The sequence below is a fragment of the Girardinichthys multiradiatus genome, chromosome 7, assembly GCF_021462225.1.
Source record: "Girardinichthys multiradiatus isolate DD_20200921_A chromosome 7, DD_fGirMul_XY1, whole genome shotgun sequence".
Lineage (NCBI taxonomy): Eukaryota > Metazoa > Chordata > Actinopteri > Cyprinodontiformes > Goodeidae > Girardinichthys > Girardinichthys multiradiatus.
In genome coordinates, this window is record NC_061800.1 from 4,174,857 (window position 1) to 4,190,075 (window position 15,219).

Genomic DNA, 15,219 nt, shown 5'->3' on the forward strand with positions numbered 1-15,219 from the left:
AAGAAAAACAGTACCTGAGTTCCCAAAGCCACTTTGACTATAGCTTGGGGAAAAAACAATCCTCTGATGTCATTTTATTTCTAAGCTACTGATTTTCATTTCTTATGTACTGTTTTTACTTCCTATGCGCTCCCCTTTAAGAACTGTTATGAGGTTGTTTTGCTTATTTTCATCATCATCCTAAATAATCAGGGTTTTAACTAATCATAAAAGAAAAAGCTTAAATATAAGGAATTTTACACAATAAAATACAGGTAAGAGTTACAATAAGATAACAGAAAAAAAAAACTAATAAAGAAAAAAAAAACATTTTCAGTTCCTCTTCAGTACTTGGACACTGCTCATTATGTTTCACCATTTCTATAACTATTTTTCTGTGCTTACTATCCAATCTACATCCTTAGTTCTCTGTGTGGTACTCCCATCATTCCATCGGTAAAAGGCAGTACTGTTGGTCAATGATATGTTTGCTTGAACCAGTTTGACTATGTTGTGAATAGTCACGTTTCCTTTGGAGCAACTCAGCCCCCTCGGGTGCTGATGCTACTGATGCTGAAGTCACCTGAGCAGAAAGTGACGCTCAAAGCTCTGATCATGTTGCAGTCCACCCTTGGCTATTTTTTCCTATATTCTCATTACAATGTTGCATAACTGTATTGCATATTAAAGTGAAAGATACAACAAGGGTTTAGGTAAAGCATTCTTTATGCACCTCACACTGTTTAGTTTATGCAAGCAGATCACCAGCTAAGCTAGGCTGCCACCAGTTGTTTGAAGATGTAAATCAAATCCTGCAGCATGAGACTAACAACTGTGAGACATGATTTATTATATGTTGCACATATGCAATACAGCTAAAAATGTTCTGAATGCTAATCAAATGTTGCAGCAATCCCTGATAATAGCAATACTTCATCTCATGCTACGCTGTGCATATGCTGTCGGCGCTGATGAAGGTCAGCTGCCTTCAGCAAGCTGAAATCTTGAAGTGGCTCTGACTGATGGCAGCCTGACATACTTTAATTATTTCAACTACTTATTTGACCATTCACCAGCACACATGGAGCACTAGATTTTCTACCCTAGGTCAGTTGACACTGAAATACTGAAAAAAAACAAAAAACTTTTTAAATACTCTGACATCTATAAGAAGACAGAGCACAGAGTAACGACAGCTTTTTTTAAAATTAATTACAGAAACCCTCTCTGCTGTAGTCGCCTGCTGCAGATATTGAACAAACCAAAGGAGAGAGCGACTGACCTTTTCCTCGCTGGTGACTTTCCCACATCCTCCTGCAGAGTGGAGAGTCTTGAGGTGAGGCCGCTGTTCTGAGGCTCCTGGTGAATCATGCTAACAACAGACACAGTGTGGTTTAGTCTGTTTCCTCTGTGTTAGGTCAGATTCATGAGCTCTACATCTGAATAAAGCAGAAGACTATAGGAGCTAGAGCTGAAGGTTTGGACAGATGTGGAAAAAAAGAAGGAAAAACCAACAAGACTCACTTCTTTCTCATCCCAATAGGAGTTTTTCTATGTCAACAAGAAAGACAGGGAAGTTAACAGTGAAAGTAAACAGAAGGCACAATAGTTGAAAACAGCAGGAAATGAAAGGAAAGTGTGCCGTACAGATGCATAATTTTCTATTCCATTCAGTGTGTGATTGGTTCAAAGATGTTAGATAAGCCACCTACAGTTAGTAACACATCTTGTAGGCTTTTTTATAAAACTCATGAGGTCCAGATTTTAAATGTTTTCCTTGTATTCCTTATTAAGGCTCAATAACAAGATGCTAACCACAAGGGTTTGAATTAAAATATCACTGAAAACTTCATTTATTTTAGTATACATAGGCGACTGTGGCTCAGTAGGAAGAGTAGTCATCTTGCAATCAGAAGGTTGTGGGTTCGATTCCAGCTTCCTCCTGCCATAGGTCGATGTGCCCCTGGGCAAGGCACTTAACCTCAAGTTGCCTACCGATCTGCGTATCGGTGTATGAATGTGTGAGCGTTAGTGAGTGCAATTGGGTGAATGTGGCTCTAGTGTAAAGCGCCTTGAGCGGTTTGTATGACTGGAAAAGCGCGATATAAGTTCAGTCCATTTACCATTACCATTTACTTCAATACAATTTATTTACGGAAATAAATGAAGTGATATTCTGTTGCACTGAGATGCACCTATATTCATAGCCTGTTCAACAGAACGGGTTTCGATCCCGAGGAAAGGATGAAGAGTCTTTGTTGCGGCGGTTCTGATGTCCACCAGGAACTCTGGAGAATGTTTCAGATGTTTAGTGTGTTCACCTTTGCCAGGTCAGGTCTTCCTCCAGGAAGATGTTTCTGCTAGCTTTGCGCCCCCCCACAGGGGTTCGAGGCTCGCTGGGTTCCAACACACACACAGAGCAGGGAGAGTCTGACAAGGCACTCAGTTCCTCGCCGATGGAGCTAGAGTCTGCTGAGTGAGCATAGCTTAGCGCTAGTTTCCGACAGTACGTGCAAGCCCGCAGGTCTCCTTCATAGAGAGGGGGCAGAAACCGTGGCAAGATGGAGGAAAGCTCTAATTAAATAGTTACAGACTTCAGAAAAAGAAATAACAAGAATTACTAATGTAAGTCATCAATAAATGATAAAATCTTCCTTACCTGTGTAGCCCATGAACTTTCCAGGGATCTCCTGGTTGCAGCAGCGGCTGCAGAAGATCTGGCCACACAGCCGGCAGTGGTGTCTGCGACGGAAGGTGGTGAACTTCTCATTGCAGTCGTAACATTCCTTACACTGGCTGTCAGGCATCCAGTACTGCTTCAGATCGCTGTCCTGAAAGGGAACGCAGCTGCTGAGGGGGTTTGGTTACTGTTAACATGTGGTGTGGCTCAGCATTTTGTCACATTAGACAATTTGTGGTTTTCCTCATCTGCTTTAATCATTGTGTTTCTCTGACAAATGTTCTGTCACTTGAACCAGTTTGTACATTTCATATACATCTCCTAACCGTATTATTCAGTGTTTTAATGAAAGCTCTACTATTTTTATGCAGATGACATTCAGCTGGATGTAAACTAGAACAGCTCAGTGGGCAATCCAGTAATCTAAATTGAATGACTGGCAGATCTACTTAGATTAGAATTTATTCTAGCAAAACAAACAATGATAATAACACCACCTGAAAAACACGCGAACATCAGCCAAGTAAATTTTTCCTTTTGTACATCCATCGTCAAGTGGTCATAACTTTGCACTCTATCATGATCTTGTTTCTTGCAGTTGAGGAATAGTGCAAAACTCAGACTTATTGAAAATTAGCCATATTTCTTTATGTTTAGACTATTGCTTTACCAGCAATGCTTTGTTTACAAAAGTAGGGTAAGCTTCTCTTTGAAGTTTAAAAGTCATACAGGACGGAGCGTTGCGTGGAGTAGGGGTAGAGCGGGACCCCATTTACAGAGGCTATAGTCCTCAACACAGCTGTTCTGGGTTCAATTCCCAACCATGAGACCTCTGCTGCATGTCTTCCCCTCTTCTCTCTCTGCCTAATTCCTGTCTGGGAACTGTCAAAGGCCAATAGTACCAAAATAAATCTTTAGTAATCTTCAATAAGTCATACAGAACGTAACAGTTCATATCACTACTGGTTTTCTTCATTACATTTGCTTCCTGTTGACTTCAACATATAAATTACCACATAAAGTCCATAAGGTTCAGGCCACATTATATCTGTTCAATCTTCAAAGTAAACATTGAGCTTCTCAATCTCCACATTCACAAAACGTGTTAGTTCTTCCCTGCACAGGACTGAGAACTATCAATCCTTTCAGACCGTGTCCCACCAGGCCACAGCCTGACCCTTCTTCCCCAGATGTGTTTGGGTCATCGGATCGTTTTAAAAACAAATCCATTAGTCTGGTGTTTGTTTAGGGTTTTGTACTGGCTGGAGTTTTTCTATATCACTTATCTTATGCCTGTTCTTAAAAATATCCTTTGTCTCTTATGTTTCTAGAGCTTTTATGCAAGTTATGATTTTTGTAATGCTACATTCTTATCTTGTACAGTGCTTTTTTGACCATAAATAATTTATTCATTCACCAACTCTGAAGGTTGGTGAATGAATCTATCCTTGACAAAATATATTTTGTCAAGGATAGAAGCGCAACAACCACAAGCACCTTCCATGAATCAGAAGTTAATGTTTTAGTTTATTATCACACTGAGACATGTTAAAGCAAAAGGCACAAGTGGAAAACAGGACTTAATATTTGCAGAAACCCTCAGTGACAGGTGTTCCTGGTGGGTTCAGTACCTGGCTCTTTCCCTCCATGATTTCCTTCAGCCTCTTCAGGGCGGTGCGAAGCTGCACAGCAGTGCGAGGATCGTGGCTGCTCAGAGATGTATCAGACTTCCTGCTGCCATCTGGAATCATGCAACAAATCACTCAGAAATTTTTACTAAAATAATTAATGTTCACTTTAGAAAGAGAAGCTTCGCTGGTGCATTGTCAAATGTTTGAATATATTTAACATATATATATATATAAATATATATATATTTAATCACAATGCAGTCTTTTTAAGTAATGGGCAGAATATAATTGACAATGCACTTTACCACCTGGTGAGCAGCTTTTCTAACAGTTGGAAATGGAAACAAAAAAACAAAAGCAAGATTTTCTAAAAACCAGATAAGAGTGTAGAATCAAGAGGTTAGCTTAAAATCATAACAAACAATAAAATGATTAGTTCCTGGTTGGAAATAAAAACACTCTAGGCAAACCAAACAGTAGTAGAAAGCTTTGTTGTAAGTGTACATGTCAGACACACTCGCATGTACTCAGTCTGAGGAAATCTCTCAGCGTGGTTAACAACTAAAGGCATCTTAGTAAATCCACACAGTGCAGAGAACCCTCACCTGGCCAATCCACTGCAAATAAAATAAAATAAAAAAAACAAAGACGAGATGTTACAACCTGAACTTCCAGCATTAAATTATTTTCAAACAAAACTTTTAGTTGTTCTTCTCCACTGCGACGCTGACACTTATCATCTCTGAACTGCTGCTGATATGATCCTACTGCTGAGCACAGCTCCCTGCTGGGTGTCAAACAGTCAGCCTCTAAGTTGGCCTCCAGCTTTCACTGGGGGCTTTGCTCAGTCAGGTCTGGGTCTGCAAGCTTACAGGTCCATGCCAGAGGAGAGGTGGTAGGATTCATATGCACAGGAATGTAACAGTCACCTTGTGTTAGTCGAGATGAAGCAGAAGCTGGACGTGGTTGAAAGAGTTACAAAAGCAGAAGCAATGTAGAGATGAAAAAGCCAAAGCAACAAGGAAATGCAGAGCAATGACAAAAATTACAAGCAAGGTGCAAAAGTAAAAAAATCTGTTAAAAAAAAATGTTAAAAAGTGATACAAATCCAAGCACTGTGCACCATGTGTTCCTCGTGTCAGCAATGACTCGTTCATCAACTCATCTGCAGAGACATCACCACAGTGTTTCAGCTCTGACTCCAGCCGGAGTGTGTCCAGCAGCTTTTAGGCTCCAAGCTTGGAAACAAGCACACATCATATACTAAGGAAGAGGAGGAGAAGGAAGAGGACCCCTTCTATATTTTGTAAAGTATAAATATAGTCCCTAAATGTATGTTGTCCATCAGCAGAATGGTCTAATATTAGTAGTAACACTGTATTTTAGCATCAAGACAATGTTAGTTAGTAGTTGACCAAATATAAGCTTTATGTTCTGAGAAAGATTGTAAAGCAAACTTTGTAACATATTCCCATTAACTGTCCAAACGTCCCGGAAACATTAAACAGCGACCATTAAAATGATGGCCGTAATGCCAAACCGCCTGCTTCTTTCGGTTTTCACCTGACAACATTCAAGTTCTTCCAAAGAACTGATATTTTAACAACTAGAATGGATCCAAAACTATGACTCTAAAACAATCCCCTGAACCAAGGCACTGCTTCACTCGATCGAGGTCAGAACTTCACACAAAAACCAGGAACCTGAACAACTGAAAAGAAGCATTTGCTGCTGTTTCCTTTTTTAGGGATGAGACTGGCAAAATTTGTTTCCAGAAATTTCCAAAGCATGCATAGAATGAATAAAGAAATCTTCAATATGATCACATGGTAAATGTACATTCCTGGGAAGCGTCTGTAAAGCAGATCTATTGAAAGCCTTAAAGAAGTCAGTCGTGCTCAGGCTTATCAGCGGCTTCTGATTAGTTCATTCAGGAAGGACAGAGGCTTAAAGCTCTAACAGGACAGGCTGCGCAATCAATAATAGACAAAATCACATTTCATCTTTCTCTTCTAATTAGCATACAGCAAGACCAGTGGCAACCACTCATAGATTCTGACAGGTCAGAAACCGAAGATGTTTGATGTTCAGAAAACAAACTCACAAAATCACTTAGCAACATTTTTCTGTTCCAAGAGAAAAGTTCTGTTCTGACTAACCAAAAACATTAGAAACACTAAGAACAACCTAATCTCTGATTTGTGTGTGTTTTACCAGAGACAGTAGAAGTGCGTCTGAGGATGTCAGGATGCAGCTTCCGGTGTGTCCTCGAGTTGTGGACAGAGTGGGAAGGACTGGAGGACAAGCTCCGGCTCTCTGACGGTAGACGAAGGGGCGGGACATCCAGCTTCTCTGAAACTGTGGCTGCAGGACGACCCTCTTCTGTGCACAAAGACAACACACACGTACATGGAACCAGGAAGACAGGCAATGAAAATCAGACTGAGAAGTTTCATGTTTTATCCATTTATTGACCTGTGGAGAGACTCAGGTTCTCTTTGCTTACTGCAGCAGGGTCCCTATGCTTTTTCCTGAAAGGGAACAAATCAAGCTTTTAAATCCTTCAGTTGTGGTCTATATAAAGTGGAACTGCACTGCTGGGGTGTGAACTCCTTGTTATTGTAGCTCCACAGGCTTTTATCCCTGTTCTGAGGTGTGTTTGAGAGCAACTGTTTTAGTGCCGTCTCTTTAAATGCTGTTGAAGCGCTTTATGCCCTGCTCCCCTACAGGTCAAGGCGTACTCCACTTTAACCTGTTCAGCCATTTTTGTAGTTTGATAACGATTATGTAGCACTGCAGAAAAAAGACAAACGGGAAAAACAATACAAAACTGTTTATGTCATAATATTGAGCTTTTAGCTCCTTGAGGACAGAACCATACTAACATAAGCAGAAGGCAAGATGCTACTGCTACCAGAACAATGGCCAGGATGTCATATCAACACACAATATATTCATGTCTAAAACAAAATTTGTTGTCATTGTCATTGTTATTTTCAGCTTGCTGCTTTGCTGTTTCCATCGTTTCCACAGACAGAAGGAACTGAGTCCTTAATCAGAGTCTCTCAGCAAATCTTTCTTGATACTGACAGAGGATGCTGAAGAACTCATCCTTAAAGTGGAGAAATAGGAATTTCCTCACTGATGTGGGGACATTTTGATGAAAAATAAAATGTAACCAGACACTTAGAAGAGGTTCTGATGCTGGGGAACAGTGTAATAAATTGTGTGGGTTAATACACCCAACAACCAAACCGAACTTATCCTCTTTTAGGCATACTTGAGCATGGACTACAAAGTCACAGCAAAAGAAAAAATGGCAGATAGGCAAAATTGGTTAGCCCAAAGTCCATGACTTTATTTAGCTGTTCCGTAGCAAATACAGTTGGAAAAACTAAATTCAACTTTTCTGCACAGCTACAGACTCCAAGTACACAACAAAATGTATTTAAAGGCTACAAAAGTGGATTTTGAATATAAAACATTCCAGATTTTTCTATACTCAAATTCCCAGAGCTCTTTGGCCAACTTTTATAAACACCGAATGTTTTCTTTTAACCAGTGGCAGATATTTCCACAGTGGTCAGGCTTTAAATGTGAATCTGCAAAACCAAGGGATGGAGAAATGAACGGACTGAATTTATCTAGTCATAGTGACCACTCATACACACATTAATACACCGATCAATGGGAAACTTGGCCAGAGACACATCAACATGTAGCAGACGGAAGCTGGAATCAAACCCACAGACACTGACAATTATTCTTCCCACTGAGTCACAGTCGCTCCAGACCTGGAAAATACCTAGAATCAGATGTCAGACTTTTCTAGCATGGGTAGGAAACCTTAGAGGCCTAGCAGGTCAGGTAAGTGGTCCAATCCCCTTCACCTCCACATGTCCAGAAGTCCTTGTACAAGAGACTGTGCTTCATCTTCCCTACACCATACTCAGTTGTGTGATTGCACAGAAGAAGCCCCATATAAAGAATATTAAGCAGCTCTGAGGGTTGTCTGTTTTAGCCTGCAGAGGTCACTGTGAACTGGATATGGACAGGTTTTCCAGCCACAGGACCAACAGTGAACTAGACAGGAAGACTCACAATGACAGAAAGGAGGGATATCCTCATCTAGCCTGAAGTCTGGGATAAAGATCCTGATCCGGAATCTCTGAATGACCACACAGCTCTGTTGTTGGACATCGTGTTTTACTTCAGGCACACTGTAATACAGCGGCAGTATTGAACCACTTTAGAACAGAAAGTCAGAGCTGCAGACACTCACTTGAATTAAACTAATTCAACAAGGTCATTTTCTACCTTGCTGGCAACAGAAACCCCCAAAGGTACAACATAAAGCCAAGTCTTTAACTGGGCCTGTAACTTATCCTGGAGGTAATCTAAAAGAATGTATTACTAAACAGTGACTCATCTTATCTGATTTTAGACCAATCCTAACGCCTCCTTTCCTTTTGCACACAAATGATGTTAGGAAGAGGTTGGTTTTAATTTGAACAGTACATAATTATCACTCATACAAGATAGGAGACAGTGTGACAGGAGCTGAAAGTTAAACAAGCAGGAGCACCCAACCTTTACTGGTGATACAGTAATAATTTGGGAGCAGCAGCCTTTCTGAAAGCTCCTGTGTGAAATTTGGGTGCATTTGTTTCAACACATTTTGCTTTAATAAGCTAGTAAATTCTGTGGTAACAATCAGTTCTTTTCCTCTCCAAGATGAACTGATTTCTCTCACTCAGCGACTGTGAGGACGTCATCCAAGCCCTTTTTCCACCTGGGCTATAATAGATGTTTTTCTTTTTTTAAATATCAATATGAAATTTAAAATATCATTATGAAATGACCAAAATAAATCCTGTCTACATGTCTAGTTCTGATGTTTTTAGAAGTCACTCTGAGCTTCTACGCTGAGTACTGGTCAGACCTCAGGACTAAACACCAGCCATGTGGTATTCATGTGGATCTCCTGGCTCAGATCATCTAACACATGACATCAAGTGAGCCCATCACCACATCCGTGTACATTAATAGAACATAATGAAGATTTAACAATATTACCAAGGATGATGGTCACAGTTCCTTAATTTATATTCAAATGACTCATAAAAAGGTATTTTCTAAGCTAAATTTAAACCAGAATAACAAGGCTTTAAACCAACAATCTAAATCGAATTGAACAATGAAATGATCCAAAAAGAAATGAAACTGATAAAAAGCAGAAGTTGGTCCTCCATCTGTTTGTCATGTGGACCTCAGCAGCAGCACTCAATGACAGAAGCTGGATGTGACTCACTGAGGATGAAATCTACAGTCATGACCAAAAGGTCAGCAAGGTCTGCTAGTGACACAAATTCTGTTTTCAACTTGTTTCCATGATGAGCAGCAGTGGCACTGTTGCCATGCAGGAAAAAGGTCCTGGGATCCTTGAGTTTTCATGTTCTCCCTGAACATGCGTGGGTTCCATCTAACCAGTTTCACACAAAGTACACAAACAAAGCAAAACACAAAGTAACACAGCACTGCCCCCTGTTGATGCGCACATCACGTCACATCATGTGCACGTCAGTCAGCTGGCACAAACAATGCAATAAAGGCTAATTTGTCTCTTTGGAAATATTTATAATCACAAAAAATACAATTCTGATGCTGAAACTTAATAGGCTCCACCCATCACTTTTCTAAGACTACAGCTGGCTCACTGAAGTACCACATGTTCTAAGCAGCTGACTGCAGGCTAGTTGCCTGATCACTTAACCAGGCAGAATGTTGAGCAGTAAGCTCTTGAACACGGCTCCTACATTTAGCAGATTTTTGTTGTGTATTAGGCTTAAAATAAGTGCTAAAGATGTTATACCTGAAATAATATGTTATTTTATTTTAGCAGCAGTAGGAATAAATGTTATTCTGTTTTAAACCAAAGCATTTAGATGAGAGCAGCTCAGTATTTAGAATCAATCACCATCCACACAATATTAGGCAGAATATTATAATTCAAGTGGTGGGCATTGACTTCATGCATGTCCAGAATAAATCACACCTGATCTCAGTCGCTATATCTCCTATAGTGACAGATCTAGAGAGGGAGGTGGGGACATTATGTGATATGTCCCCACACGTTGTTACTGCAACTCCATCACAATCATCGTGTATGTGTTTTCTCAAAGGATCTATTGTCAGTCCAAAACCACTTTCTAAGTTTTGACTTCAGGACCAAACCTTACCTTTGTTGCTGAAACGGAATAGGCTGACAAACGAGCTGTATGCAGAGCGGAGTGGAGGCTCATCCTGCTCCGGAGTCAGTGGTTTGAAGTGGGTCAGGTGTGAGGGGCTGGTGGGAGAGGAGACAGGAGGCTCGATGTTCCACTCGGTTGAAGAAGACGACGAGGATTTGTCATCAGCAGCCATGTCGCTGCTCCTCCGGCTGCAGAGGAAAACACCAGAACACAGCTGTAACTGCAACGGAAGGTGTCGGAGGTATAATAGATGAAGCGGGCAGGACCGCTAAATTTCTACCATGTTCCATTAGCAGGTGATCTGTAACACTGGACAGAGCCCCTCCCATCTGACCCAAGAATATTTCGGTTCATACAGGATAACGCACACAGCATTTTTTTTTATTATTATTTTGTTGCATTTGAGTTAAAGATTCATTTCCATGAATCCTTGGCAGGTGTGTCATCCTCTACTCATGGCTGGTCAAAGTTATGTCTCCAGATCACAGCAAGAGTCTGGCTTCTCAATGTGCACCTGAACCAGGACAGAAAATGTTCCAGTTAAGCAGGAAATCACTTTGTGTCATTTGTTGATTTCTGAGACTATGTGGTTCCTAAGAGCTCCACTTTTATACGAGAAAAGGACGAACCTTTTACTTCCCTAAATGAGTTTTCCGAAAAAGAAACGCAACTTTATAATCCCCCATCAGCCTCCGCTCCCATCTAACTGAGCCACATGGATTAAACCCGCTGTTCCACACGTGAACTGAACCCGTGACAGGAACGGGTGGCCGCTTCATTAGCGGTCGGCTGACACCGTTAACTGCGGCTCTGATGCAGCTTCCCTGCTCTCTCAATGACCGTGCGAAATGACAAGGAACACCGCATCTGGAGAGTCTGCGCGACCTACCTTTTGAAAAAGGCAACAGAGCTGGAGTTGGAAATCCATGCCATCTTGGAAAAGTGAAGTGAAAGTTGAAGTAACTGGCATCGCACTCCGCTCACCTTATCATGTGATGAAAACAGACCGAAGCTTAAGAACAAAGTCCTAGACCCGGAAAAGGGAAACCACCGCCCTGTCACAGTCACAGCTCAGTCATGGTCAGCGTCACTGGGGGAGCTGATAGAGAACCCGCTTACATTCTTTGCTTTTAACCAGATACTGAAGCTACATTGGCTCAATTCAGCTCCGTTTTTCATCCATAAATGAAGTTGTCGGTGAATTTGTTACATGTTGGATTACATTTATTAAGAAGTTAAGAGTTTATTTTATGGCTTTGAGGCTCATTAACAGTACAAGCAGAAAAAGATGAATGAGCAATTTAAGCTAATGTTAGCCAGCTTTACTGTAGCTGCCAATTAGACGGGCTAAATGATGTTAGCTTTGAGAGCTAACTAGCCAGGAAGCTGCAGTCAGTGAAGAACATTAGCAATACTAAACAGCAAGGAACGGAAAACAGGAGGTTACCTGTTAACTCTATGAAGCTGACGTCACTGAGAGCAGAGGGGACCCCAGTTCCCGAAGAAGATGCAGTTGTCAAACATCTGGAAGAAGCCGACTCCCATAAAACAACACAGCAAGCCCAGCCCTGAGCAATCAAGCCCAGCCCGCTACCCTTAGACCAGAGCCTGAGAACAGGCAGCATCGGCTGCATTCAGAGACATCGATCGAGCCTTCCAGAGATGCGGCTTAACTTAGTGGCGGTTCTTGGGCCAAAAAACAAGCAAACAAATCACCTACCTTATTAAAAAGGTTTTAAGTAATTTATTAGGAAGATTAAGAACTAAAAATGATGATTCGTAGATAGATAGACTTGACAGATAATTATCTCAATCTAAGGTGTTTGTTAAGTTTGTTAAATGTAGAATTATCCACATAAAGTCTGAACAGTCTAAATACATAGCAAGTAAAAGCAGAGATGGTCAACTGCAGCTCAGACTCCTTAAAGAACAATGAAATAAAACCCTTTTAGTTAGAAACAATAGGCGGCAAATCATTTACTTCGCAGAGCAGATAGTTTGGCTCTGTTAATGAAGAATCTTCTGCAATATTTAAAAGCTTTAAATACGGTATAAATTCATTTAAATATGCGTTTTAGTGGCTTCAACAAACTGTACTTCTAAAGGTTTGGACCTCATTAAATGAATCACACACACTTAGGACTGTTCAACACATGTTACTGGACGTATTGGTTTACTGTTCAAATTTAAAAAAAGCTCGGATAATTGCTATTGACTTGTGTTGTTAGTTACAGTCAGTCATTTTCTACCACTTATTCCATAGTGGGTCGCTGGTGCCTATCTCCAGCAGTCTATGGGCGAGAAGCAGGGCACACTCTGGACAGGTCACCAGTCCATCGCAGAGCAACACACAACCAACCATGCACACACTCATTTATACACCTACGGGCAATTTAGAGTGACCAATTAACCTAACAGGCACGTCTTTGGACTGCGGGAGGAAGCCGGAGTACCCGGTGAGAACCCACGCATGCACGGGGAGAACATGCAAACTCCATGCAGAAAGAGCCCCGGCCGAGAATCGAAACCAGGACCTTCTTGCTGCAAGGCAACAGTGCTACCAACTGCGCCACCGTTGTTGTTAGTTACAGTTGGATTCAAAACTTTTTATCAAATAGAACTATATCAGTTAAGACAATATGTTGTAGAAAGTGGCACATTATTGTTTACTATACTGATCTATGATTTATTTACAGACACTGGAAGATAAATTGTATTTTCACCTTTTGAAGACGATGCAGCCATGATGAAAAAGGAGGGTCAAAAGGGCCAAATTAAATTAATGAATATATCATGAAATAAATTAATGTATATGGCCCATGAAATAAATAAATCTACCATTAAATGTCCCATAAAATATTTTTTTATATATCATTAAATAATTAACGATGAAATTATGAAATGCACAATTAAATGATTAAATGTCCCATTAAATAATTAAATTCAATACTTAAATGTCAATTTTTAATAAATTCCTTTAAGAAATATGTAGTTATTATCCCTCACTCCCTCACCCCCTCTTAAAATCTACAATCATCTTCTTTGTTTTATTCACGTTCAAGATGAGATGATTGTTTCCATACCATGCCACAAAGCGGTCCACCACCTTCCTGTACTCAGCTTCTTGTCCATCTCTGATCCACACATCTGCGGAATCATCTGATTATTTCTGCAGATGACAGGAGTCTGTCTTGTACTGGAAGTCTGAGGTGTACAGAGTCTAAAGCTAAGGTTGAAGAGGTGCTGCAGAATCCCGCAGAGCTGCTCTGCACAGGCCTTCAGGACTCTAGAGCTGACACCATCAGGACCTGCAGCCTTATTCTGGTTCAGTCTCTCCCGCTGCCTCTTCACCTGACTTCTTGAGACACACAGGTGGAAGGGGGAGGCAAAGGGAGCATCAGCATCTTCTGATTTGGTTGAAGACAAATATGTAAAAGCAGAAGGGTCCATGGCCAAGGTGGAAGATAATAATGAAGAAAAAGAAGATGGTTTTACAGGATCAAGAAGGCAAAAGGAAAAATGAGAAGAAGGAGCAGAAAGCAGGAAAAAATAATAACAAGACTAAGATTAAGACTTACAGGACATAATTAAATGTCTTACAATACAAAAGCATAATACAGGAAAATGTGACCACTGGAGGGAGGGTGAAACAATAGAACAAGTTATATTTGAATGTCAGAAATATGAGAACGAAGGAGAGAACTGGAAAAGATTAAAGAAAAGTTGCAAAACAATTTAGGGATCAAGCATATACCATTTATTTGATTTAAAAGCAACACAATTAAATAATAGAATTTAATCATATATTATAAACACACATACACTTGAGAAATGCAACCACGATGAATCACACTCCATACCAGTTTGTGGTGGTAATACACATCTTCAGTTTTTTTTTTGTTGTTGTTGTTTTTTTGCCAACCGCCAATAAGCACCAGAAGAAGAGGTAGTAGCTTGGCGGATTTATTTATTTATGTTAATTTTTGGAAAGTATTCAATAACGTCTTAAACAAAATCTACAAAACTGGTATATGATTAAATAACTGACTTTGACAAGGCGTTTGCCGTAGTTATAGGCCCATTGCACTAACTCATGTATAGGTATTATGGAGAGAATGATAACTGAAAGATTACATATTATGTAGAAAGTAGAGGAATAATGTCAGCATATGGGTTTAGAAAAGGAAGAGGTACAATGGACCCCATTGTATGTTTGAATTCAGATATTAGAAAAGCCCAAGTTAATAGGGTTGCGATGGTAGCGTTATTTTTTGATATTGAAAAATCGTATGATATGGTATCTTCCTTGGATTACCTTTAAAACCATCACACCAAGATGGCGCCGACGATGGTAGCCTCGGAGTTTCGCTCTCTCTTTGTTTTTGTATTTTGTGTGTTTTTATGTTTTTCAAGCCACATTACTGTGGTCTCATTCAGTAGAGAGGAACTTCTCAACATCAGAGAGTCCTCTCTTGGGATTTGGGTAGGGAAATGGGATTACAAGAGAAGAGATATAGCAAAGCTGTGCCCTATTCAGTTACACCTTATTGGTTGTTTCCTAACAATAGTGTTAATCTAGATATCCATAAAGAAATGCAGATATATAAAGGAAATAGGAATTGCATAGATGTAGTAAATCACAGAATTGAGAACACATTCAAATAATTTCTTGTAAAAT

General features: G+C 40.3%; 1 protein-coding gene across 6 annotated transcripts in view; it reads right to left on the reverse strand.

Annotated features, from left to right (window-relative positions):
- Nucleotides 1-12,257, reverse strand: part of pikfyve (phosphoinositide kinase, FYVE finger containing) — a 53,581-nt gene extending 41,324 nt beyond the window's left edge. Inside the window, exons 1-8 of one of the 6 annotated variants that reach the window (XM_047370627.1) lie at nt 11,989-12,257; nt 10,530-10,729; nt 6,505-6,672; nt 4,291-4,400; nt 2,639-2,810; nt 2,301-2,508; nt 1,504-1,530; nt 1,262-1,351 (exon numbers count right to left, since the gene is read on the reverse strand). In XM_047370627.1, coding sequence (XP_047226583.1) covers nt 1,262-1,351; nt 1,504-1,530; nt 2,301-2,508; nt 2,639-2,810; nt 4,291-4,400; nt 6,505-6,672; nt 10,530-10,713 — 959 coding nt within the window. In that variant the 5' untranslated portion in view covers nt 10,714-10,729; nt 11,989-12,257. Of the gene's footprint in view, nt 1-1,261; nt 1,352-1,503; nt 1,531-2,300; nt 2,509-2,638; nt 2,811-4,290; nt 4,401-6,504; nt 6,673-10,529; nt 10,730-10,821; nt 11,336-11,430; nt 11,935-11,988 lie in introns of those variants that run through there. The other 5 variants (XM_047370626.1, XM_047370624.1, XM_047370623.1 and 2 more) reach the window with 5 other exon arrangements.
- Between the last annotated feature and the right edge of the window lie 2,962 nt (nt 12,258-15,219).